The 25,334-nt window shown below is 48.6% G+C and overlaps 1 protein-coding gene across 1 annotated transcript in view; it reads left to right on the top strand.

Moving 5' to 3' along the window:
* LOC143786213 (piwi-like protein 1) overlaps window positions 1-23,377 on the top strand; it is a 109,108-nt gene extending 85,731 nt beyond the window's left edge. Inside the window, exons 12-17 of the mRNA XM_077275501.1 lie at window positions 10,395-10,498; window positions 10,992-11,062; window positions 11,594-11,750; window positions 21,416-21,541; window positions 22,761-22,908; window positions 22,987-23,377. Coding sequence (XP_077131616.1) covers window positions 10,395-10,498; window positions 10,992-11,062; window positions 11,594-11,750; window positions 21,416-21,541; window positions 22,761-22,908; window positions 22,987-23,103 — 723 coding nt within the window. The 3' untranslated portion in view covers window positions 23,104-23,377. The remainder of the gene's footprint in view (window positions 1-10,394; window positions 10,499-10,991; window positions 11,063-11,593; window positions 11,751-21,415; window positions 21,542-22,760; window positions 22,909-22,986) is intronic.
* The last annotated feature ends 1,957 nt before the right edge of the window (window positions 23,378-25,334 follow it).

Consider the following 25,334-nt stretch of genomic DNA (forward strand, 5'->3'; position numbering starts at 1 on the left):
ACGGGTACTGGTATTTAACTGTAATCTTATTCAAAAGTCGATAGTCGATACAAGGTCTCAATGAACCATCCTTTTTACCTACAAAGAAAAATCCCGCCCCTAGTGGAGACAACGAGGGGCGAATATGACCCTTTTCCAAGGATTCTCTGATATACTCCCGCATAGCAGTATGTTCAGGTACAGACAAATTAAATAAGCGACCCTTAGGAAACTTACTACCGGGGATCAATTCAATAGCGCAGTCACACTCTCTGTGAGGAGGAAGAGAATCAACTTTAGGCTCTTGGAAGACATCCTTCACGGCATCAGAGAGACCTTCTCTGAAAATAGCTGCTAAAGCGCACTCATTCCATCTAGTAAGCACCGACCATTTACGGAATTTCTGGCAGTATATCTCAGCTTCATCTTGCCCTTGGGAAAGAGCTATCAAGGCTTTCTCAGCCAAAATCTCCAAATTAGGTTCTTCATAAAGCAACCCCAAAGCCTGAAAAAACGCATCTACATTTAACAACGCAGGATCCCCTGGCGATAATGCAAATGCCCAACTTTGTGGGTCGCCGCGCAGTAGAGAGATAACAATTTTAACTTGTTGAGTCTGATCACCAGCAGAGTGAGATCTCAGAGACAAAAACAATTTGCAATTTTCTCTGAAACTCAAAAACCGGGATCTGTCTCCGGTAAAGTATTCAGGCAGAGGAATCTTAGGTTCAGACATTGGAGTACGTACAACAAAATCTTGTAGGTTCTGTACTTTTGTCGCAAGGTTATTCAAACCTGCAAGTAAACTCTGTGGATCCATGTTTCAAATGGGTGTAACCCAAGCATTCAGAGGTTAAGAGGAGAGAGGAAAAAAAAAGGCTGAAGACTGCAGTTTAAGCAAGAAATACAAATGAGCAAACTAAGTGCACTTTCAAACACAGAAAAAAAAAACCTTTTCTCCTCCTTCCTGCTTTAGTGCATATTTTAACACATAGGTTTTTTCATTGGGCCGGCCAAACTGTTATGGTTACCCCCAAAGACCAGGGAAATAAAAATACTAAACGGACTAGCTCTCGGGTGATGGAAACTAAGGTCGACCGTGACCTGAACCTGACACAACACTAACAGCAGCCGGGGGATGTTCCTACGATGCCCTAGACACCACGCTCCAGCCGGAGATCTAACTACCCCTATAAGAGGAATATACAGGCCTGCCTTACCTCCAGTGAGGAACCCCAAAAGATGATAGTAGGCCCCCACAGATATTGACGGTGAGTTCAGAGGAAATGACATACGTAGGATGAACAGCAGATTTAGCACAGTGAGGTCCGCTTACTAGATAGCAGAAGTACAGGAAAGAGTTACTTCACGGTCAACCTAAAAAACACTATTCAAAAACACCATCCAGAAATTACTTTAAACTCCAGTGACAACTCATGCCACTGGAGTGGTAATTTTCTGTCCACAAGAGCTTCCAGCACTGAAGAGTCACATTGCAGATAGCTGGACAAAAATAGCAAAACAAGAAACAAAATTCAACTTAGCTGAACTGGGACTTGAGGCAGGTGAATGCAACAGAATGCTACTAGCACATTGTTGGCCGGCATCAGACTACCAGCCAAGCAGCCTTAAATAGGAAACTCCCCTAGAGGGTGGCGACAGGTAATCAGAGATGGAGGAAGGCAAATAAGAGACACTACCATAACAGACCACCGGGGGAGCCCACAAACCGAATTCACAACAGTTTAACCCTTCACAGTGTAACTAATTTGTCACGTGCCCGCTCTCAGCACGTGACTTGGGCTGTGCCTGCAAGGGTTAATCTGTCTCCCCACTCTCAGTCCAGCATTCAACCTCTGTCCTATGCTCTAATGGGAGCATAAATCACACACAGACCCAGGCCACACACCCGCTCATACACGCTGCCACCACTCATCGAGCACACGGGCGATGAGTCTCGGAAATATTAATACTACCACTCATAAGGCTCACACACCTTAGGCTATGGATTCTTTTAGAACATTCAAGGTTCAACTTGTTAAAGTTTTATACTTTAATACAAAAAAGGTTCAGTGCTTACAGTAAGAAAAGGTATAAAAATATGATAATAAAGACATACAACTTATGCTAAACAGTATAAAAATAAACAGGAGAAAACTTACAGAAATCATCTAACTGGTAGTTTGCTTTGTGCTCCCTGAGGAAGGGGGGGGTGAATGGAGTTGGTGGAACACATGAGCGTCTCAGGCTGCCCTCACATGTGAACACGTTTTTTAGGTATACAGGTCTAATTTATAGCTTTGGTCTGGAGGTCAGGTTTCTAGACCAGCCCCTCAGGTTAATATCATAATTGCTTGTATTTTGATTGGTCCACGGCCGCGCCCCCCCAATCAATATATTCTTTTCTCTTGAGATCCTTTGTGTAACAGCGGTCACAGAGATACTATCAGGCCGTAATTAACATCTCTCTTTCAAGAGCTAGGAGATGTCAAATGTTACCTTTCTTCTTGGCTTCCAGCAGGACCCCCTGGTGAGGTTAGAGACAGAAGTCTACTTGTCTCAGGAAAATACACATTAACACCTGGGTGCGACCTGCAACTTTTCAAGACAGTTACATTAACTAATGTTACATTATTGCCATTATATAATGTATCTAGATGTGTGTGTGTGTGTGTGTGTATGCAGTGGCGTAACTACAAAGTTATGGGCCCCGATGCGAACTTCCAAATGGGCCCCCCCCCTCCCACCATAAAATTCAATGTAACCCCCATAGAATACAATGCAGCCCCCATCATAGTATAATGCAGCCCCTCCATTCAGGGGCAGTGAGAAAGACACGAGCAAATGGTGACGAGGGGGCAGGGGAGAGGGAACAAGGGGGCAAGGAAGACAGGCACAAGGGGACACATGGGGGCTAGGAGGCAGGGGAGAAGGTTACAAGGGGACTAGTGGGCAAGGGAGACTGACACAAGGGGACAATGGAGACTGACACAAGGGGCACACGGGGACAAGTGGGCAAGGGAGACTGACACAAAGGGCACACGGGGACTAGTGGACAAGGGAGACTGGCACACGGGGACACAGGGACTAGTGGGCAAGGGAGACTGACACACGGGGAATAGTGTGCAAGGGAGACTGATACAAGGGGACTAGTGGGCAATGGAGACTGACACAAGGGGACACACGGGGACAAGGGACAAGCACAAGGGGACAAGGGAGACAGGCACAAGGGGACACACAGGGACTAGTGGGCAAGAGACCGACACAAGGGGACAAGGGATACAAGCACAAGGGGACACACAGGGACAAGTGGGAAAGGGAGACTGACACACAGGGACTAGTGGGCAAAGGAGACTGACACAAGCACAAGGGGACAAAGGAGACTGACACAAGCACAAGGGGACATAGGAGACAGGCACATGGGGACACACAGTGACTAATGGGCAAGGGAGACTGGCACATGGGGACACAAGCATAAGGGAGACAGGCTCAAGGGGGCACACGGCCCCCTGACCTACCAGAGCCGCTTGCAGCTGCGACCGTGGTAGTTACGCTGCTGCCTCACACACACTACAGATATCACACACACACTACAGATATCACACACACACACACACATCATACTACAGATATCACACACACATCAGTTATCACACACACTACAGATATCACACACACACATATACTACAGATATCACACACATACTACAGATATCTCACACACACACACACACTACAGATATCACACACATCATATTACAGATATCACACACACACACACATCATACTACAGATATCACACACACTACAGATATCACACACACACATACTACAGATATCTCACACACACACACTACAGATATCACACACACACACACTACAGATATCACACACATCATATTACAGATATCACACACACACACATCATACTACAGATATCACACACACTACAGATATCACACACACACATACTACAGATATCACACACATACTACAGATATCTCACACACACACACACTACAGATATCACACACATCATATTACAGATATCACACACACACACACACACACACACAGACATACTACAGATATCACACACACACTACAGATATCACACACACACACACATCATGCTACAGATATCACACACACATACTACAGTTATCACACACACACTACAGATATCACACACACACACACACACACACACACACACCAGAGATACCAGCTCATATACACAACTCACAATCTCCTCTCTGGTACAGGGGTGGCTGATGTAAACCGGCTGCAGCTCCTCAGCTTCTCCTGACTAAAGCGGCTCTGTCCCGCACCTCCCCCCTGCTCTCGCCTTCTGTCCCGGGGTTATTTTGGCTTTCTCTTAAATACGATCTCATTCAGACGTACATGAGATGTATGAGGGGGGAAAAATACAGACTGAGAAGCTGTCTCATCGTGATGACTGGAGCTGCTTCCTGTCTCTCACGTGCCCCGGTTGCCCCCTTCCCCTAGATACGCCTCGGACTGTTGCCGTGCAGGAGGAATCTCCTGCACTGCAACATGGTGTTGGGTGCCAGCACAGCCCGCACAGTGGTCTATCCAGCACAGCCCGCACAGTGGTCTATCCAGCACAGCCCGCACAGTGGTCTATCCAGCACAGCCCGCACAGTGGTCTATCCAGCACAGCCCGCACAGTGGTCTATCCAGCACAGCCCGCACAGTGGTCTATCCAGCACAGCCCGCATCTCTCGCCCCCCCACCCACTCTCCTTACCTTTCCTCTTGCCAGCGTTGCTTCCTGCTCCAGTCTCAGGCTCGGCTGCAGTCTGCCCGGGATCGCGCACCCGCAGTGTCAGAGGCAGAGCGCGGAATGATAGGAGAGGGAGCGTCTGTAGACGCTCTCTCCTCCGTCATTGCATTCAACTGTACCGGAGTCATAGACGCCGGTATAGTTGAATGCGACGGCAGGGGGGGTGAGTCGACGGCGGCGGGGGGAGGCGGATCGAGCGGCCCATGACTGGCACCGGCTCTTCTGGCATTGGCCAGTCCGGCCCTGCTCTGACCTGCCGGCCCCGGGCCCCTGACCTGCTGGGCCCGGTTGCAATGGCGACCGCTGCAACCGTGGTAGTTACGCCCCTGTCCATACTGTACAATGGCCACACATAGTGCTCCATACTGTACAATGGCCACATATAGTGCTCCATACTGTACAATGGCCACACATGATGCTCCATACTGTACAATGGCCACACATGATATTGCCTACAGTATAATGGCCACACATAGTTACTCCTACACATGCGGCTGAGCTCCGTAGACATTGCACATGCGGCTCCGCTCCGTACACCTCGTACACACGCGGCTCCGCTCCGTACACCTCGTACACACACGGCTCCGCTCCGTACACCTCGTACACACACGGCTCCGCTCCGTACACCTCGTACACACACGGCTCCGCTCCATACACCTCGTACACACACGGCTCCGCTCCGTACACCTCATACACACACGGCTCCGCCTTGTACACCTCATACACACACGGCTCCGCTCTGTACACCTCATACACACACGGCTCCGCTCCGTACACCTCGTACACACCCGGCTCCGCTCCGTACACCTCGTACACACAGCTCCGCTCCATACACCTCGTACACACCCGGCTCCGCTCCGTACACCTCGTACACACCCGGCTCTGCTCCGTACACCTCGTACACACACGGCTCCGCTCCGTACGCCTCGTACACACGGCTCCGCTCCGTACACCTCATACACACCCGGCTCCGCTCCGTACACACACTGCTCTGCTACATCCACACAAACCCCTCCTGACCTCACACAAAAGCTTACCCTCCTCCAGCACGATGACAACCAGCACTGCACTACTGTCCTGCACTACACGGAAGCCCTTGGTCATGTGACTCCGACTCCTCCCCTCCTGTGACCTCATCAAAGGTCCTGTGCGCACAGAGCAGTGGCAGCTATAGTTGTGGTGTGCGGCTCTCTGCGGTGGAGGGGCTCTGCTGCGGGACAAGTGCAGTCCCACCCGTGATCGCGCATCCACTGAGAGAGTGCACGCGCACCAGGGCCTGTAAAGAAGGTTTATTCAGGGGCGTAGCTAGAGCTTTTGCCGCCCGGGGCTGTTCCCGAGTTTGGCGCCCCCCCCCCCCCAGAACGTATGCGATTTTCACACTTAGTCATGTACCGACGAGCTCCTCTCCCTTAAGCTCCCAATGTTCAGTGAAAAACTGAGAGAAGCAGAAGAGAAGCTCGCTGTTACAGGACCATGAGTATGAAAATCGCATATGAGTGACGTGTCCATGTGTCGACGACTGGAACCTGCAGAGCTGAATCCTGACATCGCAGCTTCTGAATTCTCACAACGCATGCACTGCACACTTTTAGGATTCTCCCTGGCCGGTGGACAGTCATGTCAGCACAAGCATGCGATTTGTATACTTCTGACCACATTCCGACTAGACGTGCCCGGCCTCGCTCAGTTCATTTTCATAGAGTGAGGCCACACATGTCTAGTCAGCACGTGACCGCATGTATGTAAATCGCCAGCCCCAGAGAATCCTGACAGTGTGCATGGCGCACTGTGAGAAGTCAGAAGTCTGCAGTCACAAAGAATGACTGCAGACTCATTACAAACCTGGACATCCCCTTTAATGCTCCTAACATAAATAAAAACATGAAAATTAGTATCACAAATAACATTTACATCCAGGTACCTTATAGATGACGTCGCCTCTGGAGGAGTTCTCCTTCATTTCTTCATCTTGTCCAGACCCCATGATGAGTTTTCTCATCCACAGCCGTCTCTGCAGACTTCCATCTTCTCCGTTCTTTTGCAGAAAATCTCCACATGATGCCCTTAAAGATACAAGTGTCATTATAATGCTCCTGAATAAAAAATTTCCCCTCACTATATTGTCTGCATAAAATATGACCCCCACACTGTCTGTCTTATGGTACTTGCTCTTCACACTGACCTCCCCTTTCTATACCGGACCCCTCTTCACACTGACCTCTCACACTGTGTCCCCCCTATAGGGCCCAGTATTTATACTGTACTCTCTCATCACACTCCCCCTCCTTGGTATACTGTCCTCTCCTGGCTGTGCCCTTACACTGTCCCCCATGCTACGCATGCACACATCCCAACACCCTCACTCCCTGTACTCTGTCCACATACGTTTTTCACATCGCTACTCATACTGTGTCCGCATACATTCCCCTGTTTGACCCCAAGCTGTCTGCACCCATCCCCCATACTGTTTCCTCATATATGCCCCCTCATCTCCCCCTTTGCTCTTCATTTTGTGTCCTCAGATCTCCCCCACACATTAAATCCCCCCATCCCCATGACAAATCTCCCCCCACACACATTCAATCCCCCATCTCCACACACAATAAATACCCCATCTCCACTCACATTAAATCTCCCCCCACAATAAATCCCCCCATCTCCACTCATATTAAATATCCCCAATCCAATAATATATCCCACTATCCCCACTCACATTAAATCTCCCCCACAATATATGCCCCCCATCCCCACTCACATTAAATCTCCCCCACAAAATATGCCCCCCATCCCCACTCACATTAAATCCCCCCCACAATATTTTCCCCCATCCCCACTCACAGTAAATCCCCCCCTGCACCTTCGGTGTCTTCAGCTCCACTCACAGAAAATCCCCCCCACAATATATGCCCCCATCCCCACTCACAGTAAATCCCCCCCACAATATATGCCCCCCATCCCCACTCACAGTAAATCCCCCCAATATATGCCCCCATCCCCACTCACAGTAAATCCCCCCCACAATATATGCCCCCCATCCCCACTCACAGTAAATCCCCCCCCACAATATATGCCCCCATCCCCACTCACAGTAAATCCCCCCCCACAATATATGCCCCCATCCCCACTCACAGTAAATCCCCCCCCACAATATATGCCCCCCATCCCCACTCACAGTAAATCCCCCCAATATATGCCCCCATCCCCACTCACATTAAATCTCCCCCACAAAATATGCCCCCCATCCCCACTCACATTAAATCCCCCCCACAATATTTTCCCCCATCCCCACTCACAGTAAATCCCCCCCTGCACCTTCGGTGTCTTCAGCTCCACTCACAGAAAATCCCCCCCACAATATATGCCCCCATCCCCACTCACAGTAAATCCCCCCCACAATATATGCCCCCCATCCCCACTCACAGTAAATCCCCCCCACAATATATGCCCCCCATCCCCACTCACATTAAATCTCCCCCACAAAATATGCCCCCCATCCCCACTCACATTAAATCCCCCCCACAATATTTTCCCCCATCCCCACTCACAGTAAATCCCCCCCTGCACCTTCGGTGTCTTCAGCTCCACTCACAGAAAATCCCCCCCACAATATATGCCCCCATCCCCACTCACAGTAAATCCCCCCCACAATATATGCCCCCCATCCCCACTCACAGTAAATCCCCCCCACAATATATGCCCCCCATCCCCACTCACAGTAAATCCCCCCCACAATATATGCCCCCATCCCCACTCACAGTAAATCCCCCCCACAATATATGCCCCCATCCCCACTCACAGTAAATCCCCCCCACAATATATGCCCCCCATCCCCACTCACAGTAAATCCCCCCCCCCACAATATATGCCCCCCATCCCCACTCACAGTAAATCCCCCCCTGCACCTTCGGTGTCTTCAGCTCCACTGGAGCACTTACCACCGCTCTGCATCTCCTGCTCTGCCGCGCAGGTGAGTGACGTCAGCAGCGTGATCACATGACCTGATCACATGACCTGATCACGCTGCTGGCATCGCTCTGACCCGGCAGTCAGAGCTTCAATTGTACTCGCATCACAGATACGAGTACAATTGAACACTGGGAGCCGGCGCGCCGCAGCTTCTCTGTGCCGGCTGTCAGCTTGACAGACGGCACAGAGAACAGCTGACTCACAGTGCGGGGGGCGGCAGAATGCAGCCGCCGGGGGAGACACTGCGGACCGCCGCTTTAGGCGGCCCGACTGCGCCCCCCTGCCGGCTGCGCCCCCCTAGATACACCACTGACTCACCCCCACATTGTGCCGCCCCCCCGCATTGTGCCGCCCGGGGCGGCCCGCCCCCCCCGCAAATTCCTACGCCACTGGGTTTATTTAAAGGGCCGGTGGCCCATTTTGTAACTCAGAGTCGGGGCCCCTAAGCACTGCGGGCCCCGTCGCAATTGCGACCCCCGCGACCGCGGTAGTTACGCCCCTGTGTGTATGTATATATATATACACAGCAGCACATGTACAAGAATCATGTACATGTGCTGCTGTGATTTTTTTATCTATATGATGCAGTTTGCAGCTTCACTCTCTCTCTCTCTCTCTCTCTCTCTCTCTCTCTCTCTCTCTCTCTCGAGAGAGAGAGAGAGAGAGAGATACACACACTAGATGGTGGCCCGATTCAAACGCATTGGGTATTCTAGAATATGTATGTAGTTTATTTATGAAGTTTTCAGAATAATGCAATTTATACACAGGATTCGGCCAGGCGCGACCAATTAGCGAAGCGTGGTACAAATTCCGCCCCAATTCGCGGGCGGCCGGGCGTGACCAATCAGTGAAGCCAGGGCCGGCTCCAGGTTTTTGAGAGCCCCGGGCGAAAGAGTCTGTGGGCCCCCCTCTTTAACACATACCACGATTCATGATGCACAAATACAGCAGAGAAATACACCACAGCCAAGTAGTATATAGCAATGTGGGCACCACATCCCTGTTTAAAAAAAAAAAAAAAAAGAATTAAAATAAAAAATAGTTATATACTCACCTTCCGGCGGCCCCCGGATCCAGGCCAGGCGTTTAGCGATGCTCCTCGCGACCCTCCAGTCCCAAGAATGCATTGTGGTCTCGCGAGATGATGACGTAGCGGTCTCACGAGACGGCTACGTCATCATCTCGCGAGAGCGCAGTGCATGGCCCGGAGCGTCGTGAGGAGCGGCAAAGGCGCCAGAAGGTGAGTATATCATTTTTTTTATTATTTTCAAGATTAGATCTTTTTACTATTGAAGCTGCATAGGCACACAGGGTTAATAGCAGTGTTAATGGACTGCGTTACACAGCGGCATAACACGGTGTAATGCAGCCATTAACCCTGTGTGAGCGCTGACTGGAGGGGAGTATGGAGGGGCGAATTCACGGCCGGACTGTGCCCGTCGCTGACCAATCAGCTGGTCGCTGACCAATATATTTTCAAAATAAAAGTTCAATTTCTTCAATGTAAATGTGGAAGGTTTAATCAACCCACTGTTCTGGGCGACGTTTCGGCTCCATCTGAGCCTTTCTCAAGATTATATATATATATTACACATATTTCACCACACCAGTGAATGTGGCTTTTTTTTTTTTTTTCTCAGCTGGATAAAGCAATAATTATTGGGATTGATTGCTACCACGACACCCTGCAGGGGAGGAGATCTATTGCTGGCTTTGTCGCGAGCACGAACAAGCAAATGACTCGGTAATGTATCTGCCACGTCCGGGTTCCTCATAGATTGCTGGCTCTTCACTCCGGCTAATGCAGAGAACTGGAGCAAGGACCCTGAGCGCCCCCTCCAGATACAGCCCCCATTGTACTGCAGCCCCAAGAAAAAACTAATTGCCCCTACGGTCTACAGCCACCATTGTACGCAGCCCCCAGAATAAACTGACTGCCCCTCCGGATACAGCCACCAGAACAAACTGATTGCCCCTCTGGATACAGCCACCATTGTACCACAGCCCCCAGAATAAACTAAATGCCCCTCCGTATACAGCCACAATTGTACCGCAGCCCCCAGAATAACCTGATTGCCCCCACGGTCTACAGCCTCCGCGCCCCTCAGCCCCGCACCCCAGAGTGGGCCGGCACTGATGCCATTGTGCCCCTGATGTCTTGTAGGCCCATAGCAGCCTATGAGATGGCGGCCTTATTCTGAATGAGCCCTAAGTAACCTCTGACCTTTGTATTTTAGCTGGTTTTCCCGATGCGTCGTCCAGGATCAGAGACAAGAGATTGTCGATGGCCTAAAAGTTTGTATGCAAGGTAAAAAATATAATAAAAAGTTCCAAATGTGCAGAACAAACATCTGGATGGATTTTCACTGTATAGAAGGGGAGTCTGATATAGGAGACCTCGGCGTAGATTTGTGCTACAATTTCTGCCATGTTTTAGTAAATCTGCCTGCTCCCCCAGCTTCTCCGAGAAGTGCCATGGCTGATAAAATAGTGGGGGACAAATCTCCCCTTTGTTTATAGCCGACACCAGGTAACTGTGCTGAGATTTGTGTCTCATAGACTGGTGCAGGTTCTGTTCGCAGCTGTATCCGTACACCATGTAGTGGCCATTCTTGGTACTGCAGCTGTATGAAATGTGATCGGAGCTGCAGTACTGAGAGCGGCCACTACACGGTGTACGGCGCTGCACACATCTGATGCAGGGGTGTCTGATCCCCAGTCCGATGTCTGTGGCCTATAGCAGAATTTCAGTGCGCCTGTGGGCGGCCTTATTTACTGGTGTCACGATGTCATGATGACTTTTTTCTGTCTTTTCTTTATGTCCTTTCTCTTTCTCTAGCGGCGCTGCACGCATGGACCAAGACTAACGAAGGAAACCTGCCGCAGCGCATCATCATCTACAGAGACGGAGTAGGCGACGGGCAGCTCAAGACCTTAGTGAACTACGAGATCCCACAGTTCATTGATTGCATCAAGTCTGCTAAACAGAATTACAGGTGCGGCAGAGGTGGCCCCAAACCCTTATGGTTCCTGACACAATTTTAATTTTTGTACTTTTAGTATTAAAAAAACAAACAAAACCCTTTTTTTAATTTCTCCATCAATATATCTGTACGAGGACTTGTTCATTGCGGGATGAGTTGTAGTGTTGAATGACGCCATTCATTTTACCATAAAATGTACTGATGAATCGGAAAATAATTCCTAGTGGGGGGGGAAATGGTGGGAAAAAAAAAATTCTGCCATAGTTTTGTAGGTTTCATTTTTTGTTTGTTTGTTTGTTTTACAAAGTACCATGTGCAGTGAAATGGCCTGACAATAAGATTCTCCGGACGATTACAGCGGCACCAAATTTCCCTACTGTTTTTTTTTGTTTGTTTTTTTTTTAAAAAGGAAGGAGAGCGTTGTTCCATCATCCTTCTATAGTCTAAATAATCAGAAGGAAGAGAAACTTCAAACTCCAGATGTTAAAAGATGTATAGTTAGAAGATATCTAAAGAAAAAACAGAGGAAAAAAAACCCAATCAAAAAGTCCACAGTAGTTAATATAAAATCATGAAAATTTTATTAAGTAATAATACATCAGATTTATAACCTGTATAGAGCAAATGCAATAGAAAATAATATTTAAAATGTATAAAGGGCGCACCTAACCATTAGAAATTCTATATTTAGTAGTTGCCACATATAACGTGCAAAAGACGTGGTAAAAAATTGTAAAAAAAAATATAAATGCATAAAAAATGTGATAACCACTAATGGGCACCGCTGACACAGTGATCTCATGCGGAAAATGCTAGTGTGCAAACAGTGTGCAAGCCAAAGTACATATGCAAGAGAGTTGAAATAGTAATTAGGCTGAACTGTACAAAAATACCACTAGGTGTCGCTGTTGATAACAGCAAGTGTTGGCACACGGGAAAAGAGATTGATAGTAATAAGAAAACATAATGCGGTCATGATAGACATGTACTTACTATGCTCTTAAGATCCCGGTTTCCTGGATGGCGCCTGACGAAGGCAGCGTGCCGAAACGCGCGTTGGGGAGGGCGCCATCCAGGAAACCGGGCTCTTAAGAGCATAGTAAGTACTAGGGTTGAGCGAAACGGGTCGGCCATTTTCAGAAGTCGCCGACTTTTGGCAAAGTCGGGTTTCATGAAACCCGACCCGACCCCTGTGTGGGGTCGGCCATGAGGTCGGCGATCTTCTGAATCTGGTATCAGAATTCCGATACCGAGTTCCGATATGTTTGCGATATCGGAAATCAGTATCGGAATCCACATTTACGTGTAAAATAAAGAATTAAAATAAAAAATATTGATATACTCACCTCTCCGACGCAGCCTGGACCTTACCGCTGGTAACCGGCAGCCTTCTTTGCTTAAAATGAGCGCGTGAATGGCCTTAGATGACGTCACGGCTTCTGATTGGTCGCGGCCGCCCATGTGACCGCCACGCGACCAATCACAAGCCGTGACGTAATTCTCAGGTCCTAAATTCCTACCAATCACAAGCCGTGACGTAATTCTCAGGTCCTAAATTCCTAGAATTAGGAATTTAGGACCTGAGAATTACGTCACGGCTTGTGATTGGTCGCGTGGCGGTCACATGGGCGGCCGTGACCAATCAGAAGCCGTGACGTCATCTAAGGCCATTCACGCGCGCATTTTAAGCAAAGAAGGCTGCTGGTTCCCTCGGTAAGGTGCAGGCTGCGTCGGAGAGGTGAGTATATCAATATTTTTTATTTTAATTCTTTATTTTACACATTAATATGGATCCCAGGGCCTGAAGGAGAGTTTCCTCTCCTTCAGACCCTGGGAACCATAGTATCCCATTGCACTGCATTGGGTTTCGTGTTTCGGGCCGACCCCGACTTTTTTATATGATCGGCTGATTTCACTCGTCGGGTTTCGTGAAACCCGACCCGATCCTATAAAAATAAAAGTCGCTCAACCCTAGTAAGTACATGTCTATCATGACCGCATTATGTTTTCTTATCGATCTCTTTTCCCGTGTGCCAACACTTTCTGTTATCAACAGCGACACCTAGTGGTATTTTTGTACAGTTCAGCCTAATTACTATTTCAACTCTCTTGCATATGCACTTTGGCTTGCACACTGTTTGCACACTGGGGTCTAAGGGGTAACGTTTCTCCTTATGGAGAGTGACATACCAGCTGGCTTGTCAAGGTAAGGAGGCTTATTCGCCGTGCAATGCTCCTCTGGGAATTTATATATGCAAATTGCCTCTGCTGAAAAAAAGAGGACGAGGGCCAACAGCCCGAAACACCGTGTCTGCGAATTGAGATACTGATTTGGCTTTTATCCTAAGTCATATTGCACGACTCGTTAAAGGGTTGATTGTGACTTGTAGGATCGCTACGTCCAATAGGTGGCGCTATAGAGTTAAGTCGTGTTTTTTTCAGCAGAGGCAATTTGCATGTTTGCACACTAGCATTTTCTGCATGAGATCACTGTCAGCGGTGCCCATTAGTGGTTATTAAATTATTTTTTATGCATTTATATTTTTTTTACTATTTTTTACCACGTCTTTTGCACTTTATATGTGGCAACTACTAAATATAGAATTTCTAATGGTTAGGTGCGCCCTTTATACATTTTAAATATTATTTTCTATTGCATTTGCTCTATTCATGTTATAAATGTGATGTATTATTACTTAATAAAATTTTCATGATTTTATATTAACTACTCTGGTTTTTTCTTTGTTTTTTTCTTTGGCTAATTTTCCCAATTAATAGTGAAGGGCAGTCTTGCTCCCTTAACAGATACTATCACACTACATAGCGGTACTACTAGTATTATTATTATTATCATCACCACTATTACTATCATATTCCATGCTATGTAGCCGTATTTGTTAGTTCTATATGAAAAATTATTTTCTCGATCTAGGGTGGCACCCTCGTTCTGGTATTTTTTAGAAGATAACTGTCTGTTACAGAGGCCTGGAGGAAAGACCGTTCCTTGTGTCCTTACAGGGACCCAGGAAGGGGCTTAAAGTGCCGCTGGTGATGGAATCCGTCTTGTGGTTGTTGTGGAATCTTCATTTTCAGTTTTGAGTGAATGATCTGCTCGTGCCCAGGGGTGGTCTGTGGGGGCTTCATGTGGTGCTCTGATTAGGTATTCATAATGCAGACTGCTGACAGATCACTGATCCCTCAAAAAAAAATCCATTTTGAAATGGCACCTGCGCAGTAGCATCTATTTGTGTCTGTAGAGGAGATCCGATAGCTGCCACTGCACATGCACAGATGGCGCCATCTTGGAGGAGGATTTTTTTTTTTTCTCGGGCTAGCAGGGGCAGCACACAATCTAGAAATGTACAAGCGTCTAGGAAATTGATCCGCAGTACGTCTCGCGTACACTCACGTGCCATGGCGTCTCTGAGCTCCATTTCTCGTTCTCCCTCAACAGATGTTGGTAGTGAACTCTATTCTGAGTATGAATTGGACGTCTCCTTAGATCCCGTTTCGCCAGACTTTCAGAGGACTGTTGATTCTCTGAGGCCGTCAACCAAAATCTGGAGGTTGATGAAGACTCCAGCTCTGTGCCGGATCACGCTGTGTGCTTCAAATAAGCTAAGCGTCCTCATAGACCATTAACCATTCACCCGGAGTTTCGGGATATAGTTAATCTACACAGGGAGGGACCGGATAAGTGCTTTACAAGACAAAAACCGCTTGAGGCGAAGTACCCTTTCTCAGCAGATCTCAGAAAGGATTGGGCCGAGTCCCCTGCAGTAGACCTGCCAGTCTCTCACCTGGCATCCAAAACCCTTCTATCCCTGCCGGACGGATCATCTATTAAAAATCCCACAGACTACCAGGTAGAAAATTTGGCTCGATCTGTCTTCGATGTCTCAGGTGCGGCTCTATATCCTTCCTTCGCTGCCGTGTGGGTAGGTAAAGCAATGGTTTCTTTGTCGGAGACCTTGGCTAATTCTATTCAGAGCAGTAATCTTCCTCCAGGAGCAGCGCAGCTGGCTAGCCATATTTCTCAGGCAGGAGATTACCTGGTACACGCTTCTTTGGATGTGGCCAACTGTGCGACTCTATCGGCGGCAAATGCCATCATGATCAGAATATCTTTATGGCTCAGAGAATGGAAGGCAGATTCTGCATCAAAAAAGTCTGACATCTCTTCCTTACTAGTGTGGGTGTTTGTTTGGAAAGAAACTGGATCAGCTTATCTCTGATGGTACCGGAGGAAAGAGCAAATTTCTTCCCCAGCAGAGGCTTAGGCGTCCTTTTCGGCGTCAACAACAAATCCTTTTCCGATCCTTTCTTGCCAATCCAGATTGGTCCAATCCCACTACCTCTTCAGGATCAGGACGCTCTCCTCACACAGAGGACCCCAGGCATCCAATCAGCAATGGAAGGGCCAGACCAAACAGTCTGGATTTAAGGGAACTAGGTCCCACAGATTTTCCTCCCAATGACTCATGGGTTTATCCAGTCGACACCAGCAAGGTAAGCGGTCACCTACTTCTGTTTCACCAGGTTTGGCTCTGTCGTTCACGACGAATGGGTCACAGACCTGGTGTGTTCCGGATACAAAATAGATTTTTCTTCGAATCCCCCGACTCGTTTCTTTCCTTCCCAACTTCCAGCAACAAGGGCAAAGACTCTTTCCCGAGCCATAGACTCTTTGCGCCGCAATGGCGTCATTGTTCCGGTGCCGGAAAACAAAAGGTTTTAGGGATTCTACTCCAACCTATTACCGTATATACTCAAGTATAAGCCGACCCGAGTATGAGCCGACCCCCCTAATTTTGCCACAAAAAAATGGGAAAACTTATTGACTCGAGTATAAGCCTAGGGTGGAAAATACAGCAGCTACCGGTGAATTTCAAAAATAAAAATAGATGCTCCATACCGTTCATTATTGCCCCAAAGGAGGTTCCATATAAAGCTGTGCCATATATAATGCTCCATACCGTTGATTATTGCCCCATAGATGCTCCATATATAGCTGTGCCATATAGAATGCTCTGCACTGTTCATTATGGCCCCATAGATGCTCCATATAAAGCTGTGCCATATGCAATGCTCTGCACCATTCATTATGGCCCCATAGATGCTCCATATAAAGCTGTGCCATATACAATGCTCTGCACTGTTCATTATGGCCCCATAGATGTTCCTTATAAAGCTGTGCCATATATGCTCTATAGCGTTCATTATGGCCCCATAGATGCTCCTTATAAAGCTGTGCCTTATATGCTCTGCACTGTTCATTATTGCCCCATAGATGCTCCTTATAAAGCTGTGCCTTATATGCTCTGCACTGTTCATTATTGCCCCATAGATGCTCCTTATAAAGCTGTGCCATATATGCTCTGCACTGTTCATTATTGCCCCATAGATGCTCCTTATTAGGCTGTGCCCTATATGCTCTGCACTGTTCATTATTGCCCCATAGATGCTCCTTATAAAGCTGTGCCATATATAATGCTCTGCACTGTTCATTATGGCCCCACAGATGCACCTAATAAAGCTGTGCCTTATATGCTCTGCACTGTTCATTATTGCCCCATAGATGCTCATTATAAAGCTGTGCCATATATGCTCTGCACTGTTCATTGTTGCCCCATAGATGTGCCATATAAATCTGTGCCATATATAACGCTGCTGCTGCAATAAAAAAAAAAAAAAACACATACTCACCTCTCTTGCTTGCAGCTCCTCAGCGTCCCGTCCCGGCGTCTCTCTGCACTGACTGTTCAGGCAGAGGGCGGCGCACACACTATATGCGTCATCGCGCCCTCTGACCTGAACAGTCAGAGCCAGAGGACGGGAAGACAGAGCGGCGCCCGGCGGTTGGAACGTGGACAGGTGAATATAAAATACTCACCTAGTCCCGGCGCTCCTGACGCTGTCCCTGCCTGTCACACTGTCTTCGGGTGCCGCAGCCTCTTCCTCTGTCAGCGGTCACTGGCACCGCTGATTAGAGAAATGAATATGCGGCTCCAACCCTATGGGAGTGGAGTCCATATTCATAACTTTAATGAGCGGTCCCACGTGACTGCTGAACAGGGGAAGAGCTGCGGCACCCGACGACAGTGTGACACGCAGGGACAGCGTCAGGAGCACCGGGACTAGGTGAGTATGCGACAATCCTCTCTCCCCCTCACCCGCTGACCGTGACTCGAGTATAAGCCGAGAGGGGCACTTTCAGCCCAAAAATTTGGGCTGAAAATCTCGGCTTATACTCGAGTATATACGGTAGTTGTCCCAAGAAAGGACGGAAAAGTGAGACCCATAGTAGACCTCAAACTTCTAAACAAGTTTGTCAAGGTCCATCATTTCCACATGGAGTCTCTTCGTTCGGTCATAACCTCAAGTGAAAAAGGGGAGTTTCTAGCATCCATCAATTATTCGATATGCTTATCTGGACATCCCGATTCCCCCACCCCCAAAAGTTCCTGCGTTTCACCATTCGCGAACTGCATTTTCAATTCACAGCCTTGCCCTTCGGCCTCGCTACTACTCCCAGGGTTTTCACAGGGCGGCTGTCATGTCCATTCTGCACTCTCGGGGCCTGGTCGTCCTGCCCTGTCTGGACGAACTCTTGGTCAAGGGTCCGTCTTTCCACGACTGCACGGAGTCCGTTCGTATCACTTGAGATACTCTTTCTCGTCTAGGTTGGCTGATAAACTTAGCCAAGTCTTCCCCCGTTCCAGCTCAGCAGATATCCCCTTTTTAGGCATGATCCTGGACACCTCGCGAGGGTTGGTGATTCTCCCTCAAGACAAGGTCCTAGCCCTTCAGCAAGGAGCCCCCACACTTTTTCAGTTATCCCCTCATTCCATCCCCTTTGCGATGAGGGTACTCTAGAAAATGGTGGCAGCATTGGAAGCGGTTCCTTTCGCACAGATGCACCTCCGGCCCCTACAGCATGCTCTTCTAGCCGCTTGGGACAGGAACCCTTTCTTCCTCGACTTCCGGTGCTGCCTATCCCCGCGGGTCAGGCAAACTCTCAGATGGTGGACATTGAGTTCTTCCCTCAACCAGGGAAAGTCCTTTTTGCCGGTCCAATGGCTAGTGGTGACTACTGATGCCAGTCTTCTGGGCTGGGGAGCAGTTTTTTTGTCACCACATCGCTCAGGTCCGCTGGTCATCTCAGTAATCGAAACTGCCAATCAATGTCTTGGAAATCCGATATGGCTAGCGCTACTGCAGTTTCATTATCTCCTAGCTGGTCACCCAATCCGAATTCGATCGGACAACACCACGGCTGTGGCATACATCAAGCATCAAGGGGATACCCGCAGCAGGGAGGCCATGTGTGTAGTAACTTGCATTCTCAGCAGTGCACACACCAGGCTTGGAAAACTGGGCGGCAGACTTCCTCAGCCGCCAGGGTCTCGCCTCGGGGGAGTGGGAACTTCCAACATATCTGTCTTTTTTGGGGGACCCCGGATGTGGATCTGATGGCGTCCAGACTGAACGTCAAAGTCTCCAGGTTTTTAGCTCTGTCTTGAGTTCCAAGAGCCATAGGAGCGGGTGCTCTGGTTCTTTTGTGGTGCCAGTTCCGTTTTCTGTACGTTTTTCCCCCGCTGCCGCTTCTTCCGAGAGTCATCTGGAAGTTCAAGGCGGAAGGGGTTCCAGTGATCCTGGTCGCTTCGGATTGGCCATGCCGGTTGTGTTTCGCAGATTTGGTGTGCCTAGTCGCCGATGTACCCTGGCAACTGCTGGTTCGTTCAGATCTGCTCTCCCAGGGACTGATTTACCACCAGAACATGGCGGCCCTGTGTTTAACGACTTGGCCGATGAATCCTGGATTCTAGCCCAGGCTGGTTTTTCACAACGGGTCACGTCCACAATGATCAGTGCTTGTAAGCCTGCGTCGGTACACATTTATCACCGTACCTGGAAGACATGTTTTGCTTGGTGCAAGGCTCATGGACGTCTTCCCCCTCATCTTCTCTATTCCCACCATTTTGGAGCTCCTACAGACCAGCCTGGACTCAGGCCTGGCGCTCGGCTCGCTCAAGGGCAAGATATCCGCCTTATCGGTCTTATTCCAACGAAGGATTGCAACAATACCTCAGGTGAAGACGTTCATTTAGGGGGTTACACATGTGCTTCCCCCCCCCCTATCGCATGCCTTTAGACCTTTGGGACCTTAACTTTGTCCTTTTAGTCTTACAGGAAGCTCCTTTTGAACCGCTTCAGGACATTTTGCTCACCTTGCTATCCTGGAAGTTGTTTTTCTTGTTTCAATCACATCAGTAAGGCGGGTTTCGGAGCTGGCTGCTCTGTCCTGTCGGGCGCCTTTCCTTATTTTCCATCTGGACAAGGTTGTCCTCAGGCCGTCCCCATCCTTTTTGCCCAAGGTTGTCTCATCCTTTCAACTTAATGAGGACGCTGTTCTTCTTTCATTTTGTCCGACTCCAGTCCACATGGTGGAAAAGGCTTTCCATACTCTGGATGTAGTCAGAGCTCTGAGAAGGTATATCTCGAGGATGGTGTCCTTCCAAAGGTCGGATTTCTTGTTCGTGTTCCTGAGGGTCACAGGAAGGGTCTAGCCGTTTCGAAGGCCATGATGGCTACATGGATACGTTCCACCATTCAGGAGTCCTACAGCATCAGAGATAAGCCTATCCCAACGGGCATCAGAGCACACTCCGCTCGGTCAGTGGGTGCTTCTTGGGCCATTCGGCATTGGTGGAGCAGGTCTGTAAAGCCGCAACTTGATCCAGCTTACATACTTTCTCGAAGCACTATAATGGTCATACTCAAACTTTGGCTGATTTGCTTAATTATTGTATTGTTAATGTTGTTACTTATGACTGTTGTGTTTGAAACTGTTAAGCTGTAAAGCGCTGCAGAATATGTTGGCGCTATATAAAGATTATTACTAGTATGCGGGGAAAAATTCTGCAGGCTGTGGTGGCACACATCTAGACAGTTGTTACGTGAAGCCTGATGTTTTCGGTTGTTGTTTCCCACCCAGTGACTGCTTTGGGACGTTCCATGGTCCTGTATCCCCCAACTAGGCTAAGGAGAAACAGAGGTTTTTGTGTACTCACCATAAAATCCTTTTCCCCGAGCCACTCATTGGGGGACACAGCACCCAACCTGTTAGCCTAATGGCTTGTGCTTGTTCCTTTTTTTGACATGTTGTTGTACTCTTATGTATTATTAATGTTCTCCTACTGCTTTTGCACTGAACTGGTTCTCTGGGAGCCAGCACGAGGGTGTATACTGCAGGGGAGAAGCTAACTTTCTTTGTATTAACTTGGTGTCGGCCTCCTAGTGGCAGAAGCATACACCCATGGTCTGTGTCCCCCAATGATTGGCTCGGAGAAAAGGATTTTACGGTGAGTACACAAAAATACCCAGTTTTTAACCACTAAAGTATACATAAAAAACCTTACAAGTTTGCTATCACCATAATTGTACTGACCTGAAGAATCATGTTGAACAGCAACAAAACAAAATCCAATGATGGAATTCCTCTTTAAGAAGCCGGTTTGTAGTTGCCATCGTTCCCATTAGATCAGTTTTAGGAGGACGTCCATTATCACATTGGCAAGTTAATGGGAGCCGCTCTGCTCACTTCTGCTGTGTTTTTGGTTTTTGTAGATGCTTCTCATCAATCAAAGAAATTTTTTTTTGTTTTGTTTTTTTAGCCCAAGACTAACCGTGGTGGTGGTGAAGAAAAGAATAAATGCCAGATTCTTTGCCAATATGGGCGGCCGGCTCCAGAATCCACCACCGGGAACAATCGTTGATAGTGAAGTCACCAGACCTGAATGGTTAGTACATATGTGCCCAGAATAAGTATGGAGGGAGGACTAGTAATGTCTGAAGTGTGACTCCTGGGAGACCCCCACCTTACTTCAGACCCCACACTGGGAGATGTCTGGCAGTCAAGTAAATGAGGATGAGCTGCAATACCAGACACTGCCACATAAAAAGAGTAGCGCTGGTTTCTGATTTCAGACACCCCCTTTAATCCAGATCAAGGGAAAGTGGACACTAGGAGGTATTTTACTGTAAACCCCCCGACGTTTTAAATATTTCCATAGATCTCTGTTCCTATGGGCTCCTTGGTCGGGAGGCTCAAACATAGTGTGCTCAGTATCTTAAAGGGGTTGTCTATTACATGTAAAAAAAAAATTAGCCAATGGGGGGGTCTTAAATGAAAAAAAGCCCCCTACCGGACCCCTGACATTCCTCTGTGATACAGATCAATCCTCTTCCTGCTGAGACAGAATGTGATCGCTGAAGGGCATCAGTCATCACTAACTGGCTGCAGCGGTCACTTTGTGTTCCTTGCTGGAAGAAGTGCGGAGACTCTCAGGGATGGGAGGACACAGGCAGCGTTACAAAGAAGTGGTGGGGCTCTTGTATCTTTTTGAACTTTAAGACACCTTTGGGCCCAATCTTAATATAACATATACTGGACATCCCCTTTAATAAAGTGACCAGCAGCGATCTGACCGATGCTCTCAGCAATTAATCCATACTTCTTCTGTAAAGTCTCCGGAACAGAACTTGCTCAGAGGAGGCATGGACTTTAGGGCAACCACAAAAAGCTTAGCCAAATCCATTGTTCACGGACTTTCCTGAGTTTCCATAGTTGTCAGGTTAAACTGAAAGAAATGGAGTACAAGTCAGTATGTATGGAAGCTAGGAGCATGTTCACACGGGCCATCAATACAGAACAAAGACAGAAAATATCCTGCTGTAAGTAGAAGCAATCGTGCATATGGATAACACTGGGTATTTAATAAACACTGATTTTATAAAAGAAAAGTGAAAGCCATCCCAGCAACGTCAGTGTGCCCGAGTTCGGGATGGTGTTGACGAAGCACCCGATGTTCTCTATATCCACTACGCCTTTTACTTACAGAAGGTATTTATTGTGTTTGTTTTGGGACTTAGAGTTGCCAGGTTGCTCTCGATAGATTAGTGATGGCTGACACCATCGTCTATAAACCATTAACGCCCGTGTTGTCTGCTTCCGCCAAGGTATGACTTCTTCATCATCAGCCAGTCTGTGAGACAAGGGACCGTCTCCCCCACACATTACAACGTGGTGTACGACACCGGAGGCCTGAAGCCCGACCACATGCAGCGCCTGACCTACAAGCTCTGCCACCAGTACTATAACTGGCCTGTACGTAGTTACTGGGAGATTACTGGAGAAGGGACTTCAGGAGTCCTGCCTGTTCACTGTTTTTTTTTTTCCTCTTAGGGTGTCATCAGAGTTCCAGCACCGTGTCAGTACGCCCACAAGCTGGCCTTCCTGGTCGGGCAAAGCATCCACAGAGAGCCCCACAATTCTCTGTCCAGTCTCCTGTACTACCTGTAGAAATTGTGCAGGGCTGGGGATTGTTCAAGTGTCTGGTTTGAATTTAAGTTTTTACTACCTGTAGAAATTGTGCAGGGCTGAGGATTGTTCAAGTGTCTGGTTTGAATTGAAGTTTTTGAAAAAATTGGCAGAGTTGGAAAAGCCAAAAGTAGCAGCAACCAAATTGTAGCTGTCATATATATTTATTTTCTTTACTTTTATTTTATTAATTGGAAATTATATTGGTTAATGTTGACAAAAGGTTTAATAAAATAGTTATGTTCTGGCTTCTCAATCATCCGATGTTTATTAGACTTGAGATTTTTCTGCTAATTTTGCAGAGGAGCTAGGTTGTTCCAATAAAATCTTCCATCTTTCAGCCAAAGAGAAATCATCCATCCTTCGGTATCGGAAGAGCCAGGGTGCACAATACTTGCCTTTTTGTAAGAGCAAAGTGGCTTCTTTAGAGCTGAACCAACATTTCTAGGCATCCATTCAAAATCAGACTTTCTCCTTCGCCTCATTGGGGGACACAGCCCGTGGGTGTATGCTGCTGCCAGTAGGAGGCTGACACTAAGTGATACACAGAAAGTTCGCTCCTCCCCTGCAGTATACACCCTCCTGCTGGCTCTCAGCTCCTCCCCTGCAGTATACACCCTCCTGCTGGCTCTCAGCTCCTCCCCTGCAGTATACACCCTCCTGCTGGCTCTCCGCTCCTCCCCTGCAGTATACACCCTCCTGCTGGCTCTCAGCTCCTCCCCTGCAGTATACACCCTCCTGCTGGCTCTCGGCTCCTCCCCTGCAGTATACACCCTCCTGCTGGCTCTCAGCTCCTCCCCTGCAGTATACACCCTCCTGCTGGCTCTCAGCTCCTCCCCTGCAGTATACACCCTCCTGCTGGCTCTCAGCTCCTCCCCTGCAGTATACACCCTCCTGCTGGCTCTCAGCTCCTCCCCTGCAGTATACACCCTCCTGCTGGCTCCCAGCTAACCAGTTCTTGCTTAGTGTCCGTAGGAGGCACATGGGTCTGGTTCAGACCCTAACGTTTTTATTTTATTTTTTACTTTTCTGTACATTTTTATTTTTTAAAGGGCCACTGTCGCCCCCCTCCAGCCGTTATAAACTAAAAGAGCCACCTTGTGCAGCAGTAATGCTGCAGTCTAACAAGGTGGCTCTTTTAGTTTATGATTCAGTTATTCCCTCAATAAAGCGTTTTAAAGTTTGTACAAAATAACCTGTCCTCAGACCTGGAGGCGGTCCGAAGCTTCCTCGGTGAATCTCCCAACGGCCGTCACTCATCTCTTCTGGGGATGTGGTCGCCGCCCCCTGCGCGCTGTTTCTTCTTAAATCCGGCGCCTGCGCTGTGCGTGCCTGCCTGGGGCAGGCGCAGTCTTCATTGTCCGTCATAGGTCAGATGCAGGGTGCCTGACTGCGCCTGTGCGGGCAGTGCGGCCACCCTGTTGCTGAATCCCTGCCCCGCACAGTGTTATTCATAATGCACAGTGCGGGGCTGGGGATCCTGGGCATGCGCACTGCGCTGTTCAGACGCTCCCCCAGCTCAGACGCTCCCCCAGCTCCCCCGCCTTCCAGCGTTATTTGCGGCTGCTTCATTCCAAACGCTGGCAAGGAAACCTGTATATTACGGCACCGCTGGAAGGCGGGGGAGCGTCTGAACAGCGCAGTGCGCATGCCCAGGAACCCCAGCCCCGCACTGTGCATAATGAATAACACAGTGCGGGGCGGGGATTCAGCAACAGGGTGGCCGCACTGCCCGCACAGGCGCAGTCAGGCACCCTGCATCTGAGCGATGAAGGACAATGAAGACTGCGCCTGCCCCAGGCACGCACAGCACAGGCGCCGGATTTAAGAAGAAACAGCGCTCGGGGCGGCGACCACATCCCCAGAAGAGATGAGTGACGGCCGTTGGGAGATTCACCGAGGAAGCTTCGGACCGCCTCCAGGTCTGAGGACAGGTTATTTTGTACAAACTTTAAAACGCTTTATTGAGGGAATAACTGAATCATAAACTAAAAGAGCCACCTTGTTAGACTGCAGCATTACTGCTGCACAAGGTGGCTCTTTTAGTTTATAACGGCTGGAGGGGGGCGACAGTGGCCCTTTAAGTAACAGAGTGAAGGGGGCGACGGATCCTTTCAAGGTTCCGATCTCCCCCAAATCATCAGGTGAGCACGGCGAGTATACCTACCCGTACCCTCTCCTGTGACGTGGAGAGCCATGCCTGAGCTCACTTC

This window comes from Ranitomeya variabilis, chromosome 7, assembly GCF_051348905.1.
Source record: "Ranitomeya variabilis isolate aRanVar5 chromosome 7, aRanVar5.hap1, whole genome shotgun sequence".
In the NCBI taxonomy this organism is placed as follows: Eukaryota; Metazoa; Chordata; class Amphibia; order Anura; family Dendrobatidae; genus Ranitomeya; species Ranitomeya variabilis.